This window comes from Passer montanus, unplaced genomic scaffold, assembly GCF_014805655.1.
Source record: "Passer montanus isolate IOZ18808 unplaced genomic scaffold, ASM1480565v1 scaffold46, whole genome shotgun sequence".
Classification (NCBI taxonomy): Eukaryota; Metazoa; Chordata; class Aves; order Passeriformes; family Passeridae; genus Passer; species Passer montanus.
This window is the reverse complement of record NW_024369485.1, coordinates 4,079,803-4,098,530: the sequence shown is the minus strand read 5'-3', so window position 1 is coordinate 4,098,530 and position 18,728 is coordinate 4,079,803. Positions and strand designations below refer to the sequence as shown.

Genomic DNA, 18,728 nt, shown 5'->3' with positions numbered 1-18,728 from the left:
TCTAGAGATGCGTAAGATATGTTGTCAACCATCAGGGTTGTATTCATTTTCTCACTGAAATTCAAACAATCACAGAGCATACAAAGGAAACCCCTCATTGCTTCAGGACTTTTCATACTTTGTCCAAACAACAGAGGAAGGAGGTGAGAGCAAAAAATAAAAATAAAAAAAAAATCAGAAAAACAGCTGACAAATTCTTAACATTTCAGACTAGATATTGAAAAAAACCTACCCTTCTAAGATACACAGTATTGCCATCACTTTTCAGTTTTGAAATTTGCTCCTCCCACAAAGGAGAAAAAAAATAAAAGGTTCTGAATGCTTCCCTTTAAGATGTAAACAATATTTTGACTTTACCGTATATTGACTAAACACCCAGAGAAAATTCCCTCTCTTCATTCTGATGGGGAGGAAGATAAAGGAGAAGTATCAGTGGAACACAAACCCCTAGCAGAGTGAAAAATCCCAAAATTATGCAACTCAGATACTAAGAGAACCTTCAGAAAGGGCAATAGCATCTCTACACCAAGAACTAAATGAAAACAACCTAATGCATGTCTTTTCCATACATGGGGATCCAGATTTTAGGCTTAATCGTAGTAAACATTTAAACTTTTCTCACATGGAAACTGAATTCAGAACTTAAGAAAATAATATGTCTGGCATCTTTGTTTTCTGAACATCCAAAGTACGGGGATCCAGATGTTAGGCTTCATCGTAGTAAACATTTAAACTTTTCTCACATGGAAACTCTGAATTCAGAACCTAAGAAAGTATGTCTGGCATCTTTGTTTTCTGAACAACCAAAGTATGGAGACATCACCCTGTAAACCAGATGTTACTGCAAATAAATATCAGATATATATGTACGAAAACTTCAAGAGCATTCCAACAAAAAGGCTGTTTGGTTTATATTGTTTGAAGTAGTACTTTTCTAACTGCAACCTACTGATCATTCAAATAATTCTCTGACAAGCAGCTTCAGACACTGTCTTTCCAGACTGCAGAACATCAGAATCACAAGCCTCAACCAGTGTTTCTGGTAGCAGATTTACTTTGTGTTATGACAACTTTCCTCTTCTTGTCATCCTAATGCTGAGAAAATCCCATCCTCACAGTACTGTCCGTCTTTCGCAGGTTTTCCTTCCTTTCAGTGTTGTAAACTCAGATCCTTTGTTAATGGTATTCCAGCAGCCACTTTACCACACTCTCTTCTTTGAAACTTTTTTATAGCTAATGCTGTGCTTCAAAAGATTTTTTTTGTTTCTCTTCTTTGCCTGACTTCTGTCAGCGAAATCAGAATTGTTATCATAATTATATTCCGGTTCACAAAGGGAAGCATAGTAACTAGAATCTGGCCACTTCACTTGCAATTCTTTTTTCTGATTAGAGTCTGTCAACTGCAATGGGACAGCACTTACTGTGAGAGCAGACTGCGTGGCCTGCAGCAATTAACGTATCAGACAGATTTCTATCTTCACACAAAACATCCACCTCTAACTTCATTTCAGAGCCATAGTGGATAAAATGAAATATCAGACCTGGTTTATGAAGAAGCTGCTGAAACAGAAGTATGGCTTCCTCACTCCAGTGTTCCCCCTTACCAGGAACTGTATCATGCAAGGAGCAAGAGTGTGCCAAGCGTGGCAAGTATGACAGACTTTCTGGAACAACTTTAAGTTTATGGATATCAGAATAAGGTATGGTCCTCAGAAAGCCATAATCAATAAATGTAAGAACAACAGACTGATCTGTTACTTCATTAATTTCTGCCCTGTACCACTCTGCTTCCTGCCCAAACTCGATCAAGCAGCTAGCACCAGGTATCACAAGTTCTTCTGGCAGAGCTGGCAAGTTGTCAGGAAGGTCAGAGAGCAGCAGGGACAAGTTTCGCATGCAATCAAAGAAGATTTCAAACTGGATGCTGAAGTTTGAAGGATCAGTAACTGCAGTTGCACACCCAGGATATGTTCTGCCACTACGCAAGAGCATCCACATGACTGAATTTATGTTGAATGACACATCAAACTCCTTACAGTTTGTATTACTACACTTTTCTGGTCCAGCAATTGTCCAGCAATGACTTAAGAGCTGGTTCAAATACTCCTGAAGTGTAACTTCTCCCACTAAAATATCTACCTCCCAGATATCAGATGATTTCAAGTATCTCAGAAACAAGATCCTTATTTCACAATCTAGAAGCGCATTTACTACATGGTCTAAGTGAATTTTCTTCAGGTTTTTAAAACAAATCCACCTACAATAAACAGCTTGTTTAGGAATACTCTTAATCTCATCACTGAGCATCTTCGCATTGTTTAAGGACACAATCTCACACGTGCCATAATCCATGAAAAAAACTAGCATTAACTTTTCCCTGACAAATTTCTTTATCACTTTTGATCGATTCCATTTTAAGTTCCTTTCAGATAGTGTAATGCATTCCAGACCCTGTTCAATGTCATCCACTCTAAGCAAATCACTTCTTTGTGCTTCTTTGTCAAGCATTACATTTAACTCATGTAGTATTTGCAGATTTTTAAGTAACTGTACATAAAATTCACCACTCTTTGAAATATTAACTACTTCTGCAGCTTCTACTTGTCCAGAATTTAACACCTGATGAAGCAGATGTAAGGGTTGCACAGAAATATTTTTCATCCCAGGAGCCTTGGTTTTATTTTGGCCACCTAAACTATTCTTAGACTTTCGAGAATTACCATGTTGTTTAGGCCTATTTTCCAAAGAAAATACCCACGTGCTATTCCACTTTATGCTGTCTATTTTATGCAAAAGGCTGTTAGACAAAGACTCTCCATCACAAATTACATCTATCTCCCATTTTTCTCCATGTTGCTGTAAGAACTTGCAAGCTACTGGCTTGTCACTTACTGTTCTTGCAAAATATGCAGCACTTTCTTTAGTCCAGCTTTCCTCAGGAACACTTTTTGCACTAAGGAAACAATGAACACTAAACCTTGGCAGAGTTAAGAACTTTTCTGGAATCCTGCAGATTTTTGACGAACTTACAACTGCAGTATTACCATAGTCAATAAATTCTACCTCATAGGAGTTTCCTGATTTCAGAGTTTTAATAACTGCTCTATAGTAAAAACAATCAGCGTCATGCTCTGCAACAATGAGATCCCCTACCATGAGCTCATTTAAGCAATCTTCCCAAACTCTATTCTCCAAGCTTTCATTCAAATCGTCTGCTAGTTTTATTATTAAGTTTTCATCCTCTGCAAAATGAACGTAGAAACTTGATGGACTATTTATATGAGAAATATAACCTGCTACTTCGGTATTCACCTGGATATCACGTTGAGGAAGGCTGATTAATGTAGGTATATTTTTATTACTGCTTTCCTGTTGACCTGTACTATTTGGTCTTTCATTCTGAGAGTCAGAGAGAGCATTTACAGTTATTTCCTTTAAATGTAAAGCAGAGTAAGACAGGGAGTGAGAAGCAGGTTGTCCAATCCAAGGTTCCTCTCCGTTCTCCAGAAGAGCACTGAAAGTATTTCTAAAAACTCGCTCTTTGCTGTCCTGTAAAGTTTGCTGTTTTGAGAATCCACTACACAACTTTGGTATGCTACATGCAGTTTGCTCTTCATCTCCAAATTTCTCACCAGTATCTGCCTGGTAATGCTCATCATAGGCTTGGCTTTCCTGGGCCAACTCTTCCAATACCTTTTCTCTAATTTTCTGACTTACTGTGACCTGTCCATCATACAACTCCACAACAATCATTCCATCTGGTTCTCTGGCTAAAATTACAGCCTTCAGCAATTTACCAAGGAATGTTTTCACAAACCATGTAGTAATTCTTGCTGGAAATTCTGCCCCCCTAACATCTGACAGACAGGATTTAATAGCTTGCATGGGTGTGAATAGTAGGTCAGTGGCAGAATGTGGAATAGGCATCAACTGATCTCTCTCCACCATACTCCTATTTCCAAAATCCACATAGTCAACCAACAGAAAGGACGTTGATTCCACAGGAAAAGCCAAAGCTCTGTAAAAGAGACCATCTTCCACATACTTGGCTATACACAGTCGTGTAGTGCCATGATAATTTGCATTACTTGACATTTTACTTACGTCACTAACCCTCTTCATCAATGCCTCAAGAGTTTCAGAGTTGCGGTTAAGGTGACAATAGAATTCTGAAGGACTATTTATGTGAGTTATATAAACCTCCTCCTCACTTCCAATTTTTATATTGAAAGATGAATAGCAAAAACTATACAAAGAACCCAAAGATGAAAGGTTTCTCAGTCCAACACATTCAGGCTGGGTGAGACCACGTTCTCTGAGGAATTCCTCTACACTAGCAAGTGGAGTCTGCAAGTCAACTACATTGCATAAACAGTTGGGGCTCACAAGAACAAGAGCATAAATCGTGCAAGTCAGTGGTCCTCTAGGAGAAGAAATGAAATCTACAAACTGTCTATGCACTTCTTCAGACCAATTAATTGAGTCAGTCTGTAAGATTACATTTTTAAGTCCACATCGAAATGCTTGACTCTCTAGAGTTAGAAAATCTGGAAGAATACCCTGTACATCTTTAAGTGAAACTCTTTCCTGATAACCATAGTCTACAAAAACCACATCAACTTCATTTGTGGATACCTCCTGCACAACAGTGGCTCTGTACCACTTCCCATCTTTGGGATACTTAACAACACAGGCAACCTGTCCAGTTTTGTAGGGATTGGTATGATCTTTATAGTATGTCTGAATTTGTCCCATTAAGTTATTTAGCTCTGGCAGTCTGCTTTGCAGTTGACATGAAAAATCTGCTGGGGAAAAGATGCAAGAACACACCACTTCATGAGCAGCTCCTGGTTTAAACACAAGCTCCTTATAAACTAATTTTTGCTCACATACTGATTTATGCATTTTGGAGACAGCAACATCTCCTGAACACGATGGCACCACAGATTCTCTAGGCACTGGCAGCACATTTAATGATTTTTCCTTCTGAAGCATGTCCCCATTTCCAGACATCTTATTTTTGCAAATATTACTGGTGTTCTCTGCATTGATTTTTTCTTTTTTACATTTGAGGTGATTCCCACTGTGCCGCTTTTTTGCTGCCCTCACAACAGAATCTGGAGGCTTTAGCTGATATTCAGCATAACCAGCTTGAACCATACACGTGGCAACATTTCCTTGCAGGAAACCAGTATGACACTGCACATTAACAAGGTACTTGTTGTTTTGCCTTCCAACGACCTGAAGTAGCAGTGGTTTGTTCAACACCATGTTTTTAAAGAAATCAGTTTCTTTTTTAACCCACACACCATCAACAGGAAATGTGCAAGCAAGGGAACAACACATAGCTAAAGCTGGTAAATCAGAAAACTCAGGAAGCAATGTTTTCACAAAGTGACAGGGTATAGTATCTGTATTTCCAAAATCTAAAAAGTAAACCATAATGCTAACACGAAACACTTTTGTGACAACACCCCGGTAGTAACACCCATCCCTGCTATACCGGGCACAGCACAGCAACCCAGGCTCTGGCTTTTTAAGGACCATCTCATCATCTTTATATTGACTGTAGGTGGAGGCAATGTTTTTCATCAAGACATGAAACTCCTTCTGGTATCTACACGTTTGAATCCAAAAGTCAGATGGATTTACAACGTATACTACAAAAGCTCCATAAAAAGAGTTCATTTCCATCTCTACACTCTTGCAGTGGCTGGAGAAAGAAATGTCCTGTTCAGGTAAGCAGGCTTTTTTATCTTTGTTTCCAGAGTAAATCTTAGACAAATTGTTTCTCTCAGGACTTGGTTTGTGGTTTAGTGCAATACTTCTGGTTTTTGTTTCCAAAAGCGAGACACATGGGGCAGCAGCTGTCTCATTCTGGTCTTCTGGATGCTCAGCATTAATTCCAAGATTTTGTTTCTGCAGCGTTATATAATACAAGCGTTCAGTGTTATTGTATAGATCAACTTGGACACACACAGAGGTTTGTCCTATTAAGGCTTGTGTAAGTTCTTTGAACTGTAATTTTATTATTGTTTCATCCTGACTACCAAAACAAGACAGTGTACATGGAAATGAAACCATTGGTAACGTCATGAACTCAGCTTTCAGTTTCCGAATAAAACTAGGTGGCACAGCTTCAATAATGCCAAAATCCATAAACCAGACCTCCACATGGTCAGAGAGGAGTTGTTTTATCACTCCTCTATGCCACTGTCCATTCTGCCTCTTTGCAGCACAGAGCAGCCCGAAACTATCACAACATGTGGTATTTTCTCCAACAAGAGCTTCATAGTACAAATGCATGGCTCCTGTCAAACATTCCAGATCTTTCTGCCACTTCTGTATCTGACAATAAAATTTATTTGGGCTTACTGCTCCAGTTATTTTTACATTTTCTTTACTGCCAACAGGTAGACATGGAAAGAGTTGATCTGGAACATGCCAAAAATCTGTTGGTTTCTCAGAATTATTTAAGGTAAGTAACTCCCTGAACGGATACTGCTGTGTCAACAGTTGTGGCATTCTCTTACAAAGCATTCCTTGGGGCAATGCTCTTAAAGTTCCTACAACAAGACAAAATGAATCTCCATCAATAAATTTACCTAGCTGCAGTTCAAGAACATCAGTAATAATCTTAGGCACTTCTAGAATAAACAGCTGATATGGTGTAACAGCCTTCACATGACCAGTGATCTGTAATCCTACCAGAGATGAAAAATAGTTAACAGCTTTCGGACCCCATTTTTCTCCAAGAGGAAGTATGCTTGCAAAAATACCCAAAACCACCTTTGGAGGCAGCTGAAACAATTTATCACTAGCAGCAGCAAGATGTGTTTCCTCAACAGCTAACACATGTCCAGTGTCTATAAGAAAAGTCTCACAGATATTCCCTTTTTTTCTCAGAACTCTTCCTCTATGCCATTCTCCTTCTGTGTCTTCCACCAAGCAAGATCCACCAACAGAGACATCATCTTTTACTTTGAACACACGCTGTATTTCATTTTGTAGTATGAAATAGTCAAGCTCACATCCTACGTTGTACTGAGCCTGGAATACTATAACCAAGCACTCAGGATGGCATTCTACATGAGTTATCTTCAATTTCTTATCTACTGAGTCTGGTGAAGGAGTCAGAGATTCCATCCTGTCTGCAAAGAAAAAGAGTATGATCATTTTGATAATTTTCTGTATTTTTTCTTTGCAGCTAATTCATTACATAACGTTTGTTTTCAAAACGGTTTAACAGCACATTATTAAAATTCTGGCTGAAATATATACTAAACATTTAGCATGCCATGTCTTAAGCAACTGGGATATACTCCGCACAATTCTCTTCGTAAAGACATGCTCAGATAACACCAAAAAAAGTACCTCTGGATTCACCCACATGGCAACAGATTGGTTTTATCACTTGAGATTAATTTTTAACCAAAATGTTGCTCCCACAATAACACCAAGGTATTCCAGTCTGTTTCTCCTTCCTTTTCATGTGTAAAAGACCAAGGACTGATCCCCTACTCACCCTGCATTTTCTGTCTAAATCACTTCTTCAAATCACTGACAATTTACAGCTCCATGCTCTACTGTTTACTCTAGCTGTCTGTACCAATTGTAGCAATAGCATATTTCAGGTTCTCATAATTGCAAGGACATACTGAGTTATCATCTATGTGCAACATTTCTGCACTGCTTATCAAGTAACAACTGTGCCAGCTGTGTTTTGTATGGTCTCAACACTCCAATTCCGACAGTTTTAGTATCTTAAAACATTCAGATACTTTTGTGATCTATAATCCAGTCTTAAACTTCCAGTTTAATTCACATATCAATGATTCAGTGAATCTCTGACTTCACATTACTTAAAAAGGCTGTGTATGACAAAAATTTAATCAAGCAATTCCATTAAATGAACTGCTGTTTTAACAAAGTAATTTAAGGTAGACAACATCAAATGCAAAGACAGTGGATAAATGCTCAAGGGTACTCTGGACAAAGATAACCTTGATTTATGAATTTTTATGTAAAGCTGGAACTTAAACTTTCAGTTTCAACTACAAGGTTTTAGGGCAAGATCCCCTTCAGCCTGCAAAAAAATCTTCAGTGAAACTGTCATGACAGTTTTCATCACAACCAAACATGAAGTAGCAAGTGAATACACAACTGTCTTCAGAAAAAATATTGATCCCTATCATTCTAGTTTACAAAAAAATTTAACCTCCTTCCCCTCAAAAAAACCACACACCAAAAAAAAAATCCTCTAATAAATAAATGAGCACCCCTACTGTAATGCAGTAGGGCAGAAGGATGGAGGATGAATAACTTCTAAAACCAACCACAAAAACAAACCCAAAAAAATCAAAACCACTGGACACCAAAAAATATTGATCCCTATCATTCTAGTTCACAAAAAAAAATTTAACCCCCTCCCCCCCAAAAAACCACACACCAAAAAAAACCCCCTCTAATAAATAAATGAGCACCCCTACTGTAATGCAGTAGGGCAGAAGGATGGAGGATGAATAACTTCTAAAACCAACCGAAAAACAAACCCAAAAAAATCAAAATCACTGGACACCAAAAAAAGAAAAAACTCCTCCCAGTAAAAGCAGCATCAAACCCAGATCTGACAAATTCCTGCTTCAACAAGGCCCTTTTCATCCACCTTCCATTGTAACAGATAGTAAAAATTTGGGTGCTTTTAATGAAAGCAAACAGTGTTAAGGAACTGGTACTGTCTGCCTGGAAGAAACATTTGATCACTACAAAGATTTAGACTTTAGAAGGGGCCTGACTGAAACTCTGCTGCCTTTTTTTTGTCCCCCTTCATATGAAAGCAAACAGCCTTAAGGAATTGGTGCTGTCTGCCTGGAAGAAACATTTGATCACTAAGAAGATTTAGATTTTAGAAGGGGCCTGACTGAAACTCTGCTCCCTTTCCCCCCCCTCTTCACTGAAACTATGCCCTATTTGCACTAATACATAACAAAATAAAACTATTTGTGCATTAATGCTTGTCTGTTATCACAGCCTGAATAACAGCATCACACTGACACGGCCACATTTCTACAGTTGACAAAATGACTTTTTGCTGTTTACTCACCTTTCCACCTTCATTAGTAACACATCTTCCAAAGCAAACACGGCCCAGCAGTAGACAAGTACGTATCTCTCTATGAGGAAGAAGGGTAGAAAAATCATTAGAAAACTACAAAGTACAAAAAATATAAATTTTTGTACTACTTCTCTTACTGAGAGCACCCCTGAGGATAAAGTCTTTGGGGTGTTTGTTGACAAGAAGCTCAACATGAGCCAGCACTGCCCACTCACAGCCCAGGAAATCAAACACAACCTCGGCTGCATCAAAGGCAGGTCCAGGGAGGTGACTCTGCTCCTCTGCCCTGCCCTACAGGGACCCCTGCAGTGCTGCATCCACCTCTGGGGTCCCCAGCACAGCAAGAACATGGACCTGCTGGAGCAAGCTCAGAAGAGGCCACAAAAATGATGAGAGGGAGGAGCATCTCTCCTATGGAGACAGGCTAAAGGAGCTGGGTTGTTCAGCCTGAAAAAGGGACAGTTCCATAGAAAGCTTACAATTCCTAAAAGGGATAGAAAGGGACCTTTTACAGGGGCATGAGATAATAGAAAAGGCGGGAATGTCTTTTAACTGAAAGGGAGAAGATTTAGAATAGATATTACAAAGAAATATTTTATTGTCAAGGTGGTGAAGCACTGGAACAAGTTGTGCAGAGAAGCTGTGGCTGCCCCATCCCTGAACAAGCCCAGGACAGATGGTTCTCTGAAGAACCTGGTCCAACAGAAGGTGTCCCTTCTATTGGGCCCACGGCAAGGGCACTGAAACTGAATGAATTTTAAAGTTCCTTCCAACACGAACAATTCCACGTATTTCTAAATCCCCATCCTGCCTAATAAACACACCCTGGAAAAATTCCTCATACTTAGCTGAACTACAAACTCAAGATCACAAAAAACAAAATTACAAAACTGAAAAAAGTGAATCCACCCTCCTAAAATCACGGTCTGGCTACACTTCCAGCACTGAAGCTCAAAAACCCAAACCAGTCAGAGAACACCGCACAGGCAGCCACCACCTACTTTCTAAGCAGGAGTGGTCACACATTTGTATTCGCTTGCAACTGTTAAGCCACTAAAATGCATCCTTCTATCCCGCACCACTAACTTAAAGACAATTCATGCCATAACAAAGGGACTTTTAAATGCAACCAAATGCAAGACACAAGGTACAGACTGAGCCGCCTGTACTCCAAAGCAGGCGCTCTGACGCGGCACTCACCTAAGAGGAACCGGGCACGGGCGGAGGCTGCGGCCACCCAGGGGGCTCGAGGGGTCGGGGACGGGAGCGGAGCGGAGCCCGGCGCCCTCCCGCAGCCGCCTCACCGCACACGGGCGGCAGCGCCGAGCGGGACCCGGCGGCGCCGCACGCCCAAAATGGCGGCGCGAAGCGCGGCCGGAACGTGCTGCCCGGGAACGCGCGTGCGCAGCGGCACCGCCCGGCACTTTCTCTCCTCGGACGTGCGGCTCAGGAGAGTCCAGGGTGAGCGCTGGGGCCGCCGGTTCGAGTCCCGGTGCCGCCTTCCTGCGGGCGCTGCGGCCTGGCCCGCTTTCCCTGTCGAGTTGAGCTTTACTTGTTTGTTCCCGTGCTTGCTTCTTGTTGTTTTAACTTTGCGTTTGCACGTGTCGTGTTTTTGGGATGTCACGTGAGAAAAGTGCCCGAGGGTCACAGAAGTTACTGGAGCTGCCTGAAGAGGATTCAAGAGCTCTTACTCTTTCCCATTAGCAAAAACAAATTCTCTAGGCTGAGAAAGGTACATCTTAACAGAGGGCAAGGTGCTGACCCACTTGTTTTTGCATGTACATCAGATTTTATTTTTCTTTTTTTCTAAGGGGCTCGGAGGCAGTGTTGTTTTTTTGATTGTATTTGGGGTTATTTTACAAAGAGGCTTTTACAAAGCTTATTTTTATAAGCTGAGGTGGTCTCAACAAGAGAACTTGATGTGAAGTATACTCCTGTAAATATCAACATGATGCTATGTCTGTAACTGCACTCTAGAAAGGGTTCATGTGTATGCAATAATTTGTAAGGGTTATCTTCAGTTTTTGCACTTTCAAAATGTTTTTTGAAAATTTTTTCTCAAAATGTCAGCATTGCTGCTACGCTTTGCAAAGTTGAGAGAGCACTCTAGAAAGGGTTCATGTGTATGCAATAATTTGTAAGGGTTATCTTCAGTTTTTGCACTTTGTTTTCTCAAAATGTCAGCATTGCTGCTGCACTTTGCAAAGTTGAGAGGGAAAAGCTGGGTTTGCAATACTTGAGGATGTAATCCCCGATGCTATAAGTAGCTGTGAGATTATTGGTTTTCTCTGTTATGTCTTAACTTTTGCAAATTATTATTAATCTCAATAATTTTGATGTAATGCAGTTTATAATTACTTTTAACTGTTTTTGATATAGTGTAATTTGTCAGTTTTTGTGGCCAGTCCTCTGGCTGTGTCCCAATGACAGCAATTATATTAAAATCTGTACAATATATGTTTAAAGTGGTATGTACCTACTTGCATTAGCCCTGACATTTACAGGAGCTCTTAATTTGATTTTGTAGGTGAGCCATCATGTTTATCAGGGTCAAGACTTTGTAAGAGCTACTCAGAACAAAGGTTATAGAAGTCTATCACTGATGGAACTTCAATTTCATGTTTCTGGGTAAAATGTCTTAGTTTATCTATGTAGTTTTGCTTGGTGTCAGATGGTCAGACTTTACATGCATAGCCTAATTAGTCAGAGTTATGTAAGAATGGGCTTCATTTGTACCATATTAAGTGAGGGGAAATAAAACCAGATCTTTTGAAGAAATTGGATTCTTGCAAGATCGGAATATCAGACTGAAATCTGGAACCCGAGATTCTATATTGTGTTAGCATTCTTTACATTTTGAAGGGAAAGTTTGCCTAAGACTGGGCAATTCAGAGGCCTCAGGTACTGCAAAAGGACCAGTCCAGAACTTCTAACTGCAATATACTACAACAGGCTGTGGGGTATGGTTATGTTTTTCATGGTAGTTGAGGCTAAAGTCAGTCCTAAAGGCTACCACTGATTTTTTAAAGGCAGAGACACCTCTATTTTTTCCTACTAAAATTACAGTGGTGATGGCAGCTGTAATACAGTCACCTCCTGGTTAGAGCACTCAGAAATGCAATCTTGCAGCTTGAGCTGGTTTTAAAAATGTGCACCATTTCACTTCACTTCGTGCCTTAACCATGAGTAGGTACTCATGGTGGAGCAGGTGTATCCTGCTTGCCTGAGGTTGTGCTGGGATGTAGGATGGGGATGTGGGGGGGAAGGAAAAACAGAAGTCATAACCAGACCATCTGACAGGTACGATAAGATGCTGGAGCTTTCTTGCTTTTTCTGAAAGGAAAAAAGAACTTTTTTGCTAGTTATGAGTTTGTTCCAAAATTTATTTGAAATTTACATAATTACATACAATGAAAGAACATGTCTTTTCTGACACTGGAGTGGGGGTGGTGGTACTTGATGCTCTTTGCTCAGGAGTTGTATGATTTTTATTTTTTTTTCCCCCAGGCTTGATATCTACATTGGAAAATGTCAAGTAGGCATAAAACTGTCAGATCTCAGAAGTGAGGTCCTTCAATAACATTCAAGCCATGAAGAGTCACTATAGGTCGTTGGAAGCAATCAGGAAGCATGTAACAGCCCAAAGCAGAAATCAGTGTTGCAATATCCCAGAACATCCTAATCAAATACTTCAGCAAACTTGCAAAACCTACTCAGTGTTTACATTTGAATTGCAGATGTTTTAAAATGCTGCTGCAACTACACAATCCACATTGATTAATACTAGATCTCGGGGGGTTTTCCCAGTGTTGTGTACTATGAAAATAATGTGGCTAACTCTGAGTTGTCCTCTTTTTCACTTTCTTGAACTTTGAAAATTCTGTGGTGTTTTCCTTCCTTGTCATTATTGCGAGGAACTCATTAAGTAGTTTTGCTGTTTTATCTCATATGGAAGGTTAACAAACTTTAGTAAGTAATTTTTATATTTCATTGATAAAAATAAAATACAATTGAAACCTAATTTTGTCACATGAGGCTTTACTCTCTTAACAAATCTTGACTAGGATAAAACCCCAAAAGTGAACCTCAGGTTGTTCTTTGTCTATATCAAACTACTGAACAGGATGTGTTCCAAAATATATCTGTGTCCACTCAGAAATGGTTTCTTACCAGGAAAATTCTGCTGTGACTCTGTATATGCTTTAAAATAGCTAATGAAAACCTAAAGTTATAAAAGCCTTCTGTTCTTATGGGAGGATGAAGTGTAGTGTTAACAAAGTAAAAATTTTCTTCAGAATATCATAAATGAAGCTCTGCTGCCAGCTGCCTGCCAGGACATAGAACATAGTACTGTGTGAGTGATCACCTTGAGCTCACATAATATCTGATCACCATGCTAGCTAACATCCAACATCTAGGAAAACTGGTTTTGAGAGCATGGAACATAAGGCAAAGTTATTATTTGTTATAAAAACTGAGGAGTATACTGAAAAATAGTACTCAAAGGATGAGTTTTGTATAATGTGGACATTCATCACCCGGTCTAAACACCAAAAGTAGTCTGCAGACTTCTTAAATTGTTCTTGGTAGGTGGCAAATATGTGTTTGCTTTGATTTGAGCTGTAGAAACATGGCAGATAAAGGTTGCAATCTGTAGGATACCATATAAAAAGGAGGAGAGGAATTATCAGCATCTTCTCTTCTGTTAGAATTTTGTTTTAAAAGTGAGTCTTACTGAATTTCATGTGGGGGAAAAAAAAACCAAAAAAAAAAAAACAAACAAAATTAGGTAACCACCTGTTTCCAAGGAAGGCAGGAGGTGCAAACTACAAGAGGATGACAGTATCTCCCCAGTGTAGAAATAGGAAAGGGTTTGGGTCTTAATCTTCTCCTTAATGATTCCTTCTGGGGTGACTAAATAGCTGAACATTCGTGGAACTGGTTCTGTGTGTTGACTGGAATGAATCACATTTGCAGCACCTGACCTTCACAAATAATTATGTAGTGATCGTAACTGCTTTCATTCCCCACAGGGAGAGAAGAATTAAGCAACACCAATATCCTACTTATAAAAACCAACAGCTATTCTGGGATCTGTCCTTAGTTTTGCTAAGATTGTTTCTGAATACTAATATCAAAATAGTTTCTAAAATAGATAACTTTAAACTTCCTTATTTTTAGGAAGGACCGTGTGTCGTAACAAAGTACTTTGAAACTGTCTCCTGTGGGATTGGGTTACTTCATGACATGCTGAAGTGTATGAAAAGAGGAAACACTCCATACCTCAGTTCCACTCCTCTCAGCTTAATTCTTGTGCAAACCTACAAATACATCAGTGATTCTTGATTGCCAGAAACATTTTTTATTGTATATAACCATTTGCTTTTCTAAAAGGCACTGCAGCATTCTTTGTCATAGCACTTATGCTTGTCTTTTAAATAAATAGCTTAGAAAGGGAAGATGTAGGTAAAGAGTTCTGAGTGACTGGTGACAGCAGAAATTCTTGACATTTCGCTGTTCTGAAAACGAAGAGTGAAGGCATCTCTGCCTAAGATAAATCTCACAATAAATGGGTTGTTTTATCCAGATCACCCCAGCTTAATTTTTTAAACAATATCATTTATAGTTAGAAATTAGGGATATAAAAATAATCATATTGTTCTATTATGTTTTCCTGGGAAAATCAGTGTCTCTTCTGACACATGTAACAAGACCCATATTTTTTTCCTGAAGTCAGTCTGAAAGTTTTGCTGTCTCTTTGTAGTAGTCAACAAACTTGAAAAGTTCAACAAACTTGAAAAAACCAAGGGACTCAAAACAGTCATCTCAAAAGTCTGCGCCCATTTTCCTAAGTTGTCTTTGAAAATGTGTCCTTGGTGTGTTCTTAGTTTGTGTTTCTGTTAAGCTCAGCAGTTGCCACGAGGTGGCAGGAACAGCCGCAAGTTCAGCGGGATGCTTGGAAATGCACTTGTGTTCCGTCTGTAGAAGGAAGGAGCACAGGAATGATAATTCAGGGTAACCCACAATGAGATATGAGGGTGCATGTGCTGGAGAGTTTCACCAGAGGGGTCATTACATTTATCACACGGCCAGTATTGATACATTTAAAGTGTTTTCAGGTATCCTAAAGTAACTCTTGAAATATTTTCAATCTATTTACAGCGCCTATTTACTCAATACACAGTCAAAATTTCATTTCAGATAGTTTACTAAATCACAGGACAGTTTTACCACCTCCTCTTCTATTAAAGTATGTTAATATCATCACTTATACGAAATTGGTCTGTAATTCAGCAGCTTACGTACCAGAAAGCAGAGGGTAGAAATTTTACAAAATATTTTCAGTAGCAGATGGCTGAATCACAGAATAGTTTGGGTTGGAAGGAAACTTGGAGTTTATCAAGTTTCACCTTCCTGTCATGGGCAGGGACACCTTCGAGTACTTATTGTTGCTTAAAATAGACATTGCACATTTCAGTGACAGTAAGTGTCAGAGCAGAGAGGTTTGCCCTTTACGTCAGAAGATGTGTCCATTTCACAGATTAAAGAACAAAGTGAGAGTTGTCAAATAGTGGGACAAAGTAAAAGGTAGAAATTCTGTTAGTAGGGGCCTTCCAAAATAGATGAGTTTTGCCATACAGATTATGCCCCACCAGTACTGCTGTGCAGATGCAGACCCACATTAGCAGTGAGATTGAGTTTCTCTGCTGTGCAGTTTGTATGGATGGGGCTGTGGGGTAAATTCACGTTACTCTGTCATCTAAAACATCATTTCAGCCCATAGAGCAGAGTGGTGCTTAAGAAAACCCTGCAGTTCAGTTTTGCCCTGGTACCTGTGTCTGCTGTGCAGGAGCGACTCCTCCACATCAACATCCTGGCACAATCTGCACAGAGCACATCTGTGAAGTTAAATGAGTGGTGCTGCTGAGCCAATATCCAAGTCAACGGGTTTGAAGGGAGGGAGGATTATTGAGGACTAGCTCTAGTGTAGTCACATGGCCTGCATGTCTGCTAGCATTTGAGATAGTTTCATTCCAAAGAATTTGTGTGCTGCAGTGCTGACCAAAGCAGGCTAAGTGGGAATGGTAGGGAGATTCATCTCCTGTCCTAAACTAAAACTAACGCAAAAGAACCTCAGAGGGAAGCTTAGACTTGAGCACTCCATGGGTAAATTCCCCTTCCTTCAGCATGGCAGTGCAGGAGTAGGGCTAATAGAGCAATAGAATGACCATACAGGGAAAAAGTAGTAACCATCTTCAGAATAGAACTGTAGTAATTTCAATTATTCAAGTTCAAATAGTTCTGTTTTGTATTGCAAATACTTTATTTGTGAAGATCTGTAGATCAAAATTTTTGATTGTTTAGTAGGAGCTGAGATATGGAAACAAAACCTGCTAAATCATCTAGTTGCCTCTGAAGAGACAAACTGAACAATCTTACAGGTTTTTAATATTATTAGTTTCTATGGTTCATATCAGTTAATTAACTTCTTGTCCCAAACCTTCAGGCTATTATGTGAAGAAAAAGCCATAGGCTCTTGCAGACTTTAATGTCTGTGCAGGTACACATTTTGGATGCAGATCTGACAGCACGTGAGTGGTCCTAATTCATACTCCCTTAGAATCTCACTATATCTATTTATGAATTTTAGACATTCAAGGAAAATCAAACTTACCACCCTCTCAAGAAAATAATAATTTTTACTCAGGACACTGTCCATGCATCTGTGTGCTGGACACATGATGTTTAAGGAATGTAATCTTACCTGGAATCTCCATGCACAGTTTTCATTTAAATGTAAAAGCATAAGTCAGAAGAGAAGAAGGCTCTGGTATGGTTACATTTTTCCATCTCACAGTGCAGGTCTATAATCTGTAAAAGGCCCTTCTGTTTAGGAATGTTGAACATCTCCATTTCCTACTGTAGCAGGGGTCAAAATCTTTTCCATTTGGAGCCATGGTTTATGCTAGTCCAGTATTAGCTTTTTCTCAAAAGCCTTACAGTGTTAGACTGCAGTGTTAATCATTATATCCAGCTTGTTAAATATTTTACGTCTTGTCTCTGTTTACAAACAGAATGAGTTCTCTAAAACTCCCTTCTGATATTTATCATTGACCATTTGTATGAAATCTGAAATCATAGTGCAGACAATAAGATCATGGAATGGTTTGTGTTAGAAGGGACCTTTAAAGCTCAACTAGTCTAGCCTCCCTGTAATGAACAAGGACATCTTGAGCTAGATCAGGTTGCTCAGAGCCCTGTCCATTATGACCTTGATTGTTTACAGGGGTAGGGCATCCACAGCTTATCTGGGCAACCTGTTCCAGTGCCTCACCACCCTCAGTAATGAGTTTCTTCCCTTATATCTAATCTAAACCTTCTGTCTTTCAGTTCAAAGCTGTTAACCCTTGTTCTGTCACGGCAAGCCGTGCTGAAGGGTTGGTCATCCTCATTCTCATGGGCCCTGTTCAAGTATACAATAAGGAAGGCCACAATAAGGTTTCCCCAGTGCTTTCTCTTCTCCAGACTGAATAACCTCAACTCTCCCAGCCTGTCTCCATAGCAGTGGTGCTCCACCCCTGTGATCATCTTTGTGGCCTCCTCTATACTTACTGCAACAGTTCCACATCCTTCTTATGTTGAGGGCCTCAAAACTGAATGCAGGACTCCAGGTGGAGTCTCATGAGAGTGGGAAAAAGTCTGCTCTCCTGAAATCCAGGGTACTGAGTTTGCTGAGCATGCTCTTCATTGCCCTAAGAGGCTCGAATTCCACCTTTTCTTGGTCACTGCAGCCCAGCTGCCCTGGAGCTTCACATTTCTCACCTCCCAGGACCCATCCCACCACGTCTCCATGATGCCAGTGAGGTTACAGGCCTGCAGTTGTGTGTACATCTCTAACTCCTCCTATTTATTTACTCCTCCTGTCCTATGTGCCTTTCATAGAGGCCTTTAGAATGAGACCCTAGTGAAGCAGATTTACTGGTTGCAGTGGCAGGAATTCCTTTGTGCTGCTCTTCAGCTGCTCTTCTGCTGACCTGTGATTTCTCTCCGCCTCTTGGCATCTCTTGTTGGCACTGGAATTGACTGATAAAAATGGAATAGATTGAGGTTCCCCTTTCCCAGCAAATCTCAGCAGTGTTCTTGACAACATACACTTGCTTTGCATGCTTCCAGCACAACCTTCTTTCATATTAGCATTCGAGATTTTCATGTATGTGTGTGTGTGTGTGGACTTTAGCACTGGTTCTCTTTTTAATGAAGGATCAAATCCTACCTTCAGAGAGGCAGAGGAAGTATGCTGCAGGCAGAGATACCTGCATACGTATTTTCATCCATTTAGAGATTCCTTTAGAAGTAGATTTTAAGTTAAAATTTCTTAAAACTCTTTGGGTTTGAGTATTTTTTCTGCTAAATTTTAGTTATTTATAGTACATAAAGTAAAAAATATTTCTTCACTATGGTCTTTCAGACAATATACTGGGTAAGTATGATATACTACAGCAGTTTTAATTACTGCAGTGTGCTGATCCATCCTTGGAATGGAAGTACAGGATTTTGTCATCACATGTATTAAAGAGAAAAAAACTGGCTGAAAATCACACCAGCCCTGGGA

At 39.8% G+C, this 18,728-nt stretch overlaps 1 protein-coding gene and 1 long non-coding RNA gene across 2 annotated transcripts; one reads left to right on the top strand and one right to left on the bottom strand.

The window, feature by feature from the left end:
• Positions 1-720: 720 nt before the first annotated feature.
• TDRD15 (tudor domain containing 15) lies at positions 721-9,151 on the bottom strand. Its single transcript, XM_039721685.1, has 2 exons — positions 9,104-9,151; positions 721-7,151 (listed from the first exon to the last, which is right to left on the bottom strand). Exon 2 carries the CDS (start codon positions 7,144-7,146, stop codon positions 1,387-1,389), a length of 5,760 nt encoding a protein of 1,919 aa, XP_039577619.1. The 5' UTR covers positions 7,147-7,151; positions 9,104-9,151; the 3' UTR covers positions 721-1,386.
• A 1,170-nt stretch (positions 9,152-10,321) lies between these two features.
• Positions 10,322-13,132, top strand: LOC120508266. The gene is made up of 3 exons (XR_005628962.1): positions 10,322-10,893; positions 11,643-11,743; positions 12,623-13,132. It is a non-coding gene; the product is annotated as an uncharacterized LOC120508266 (long non-coding RNA).
• Positions 13,133-18,728: the final 5,596 nt, after the last annotated feature.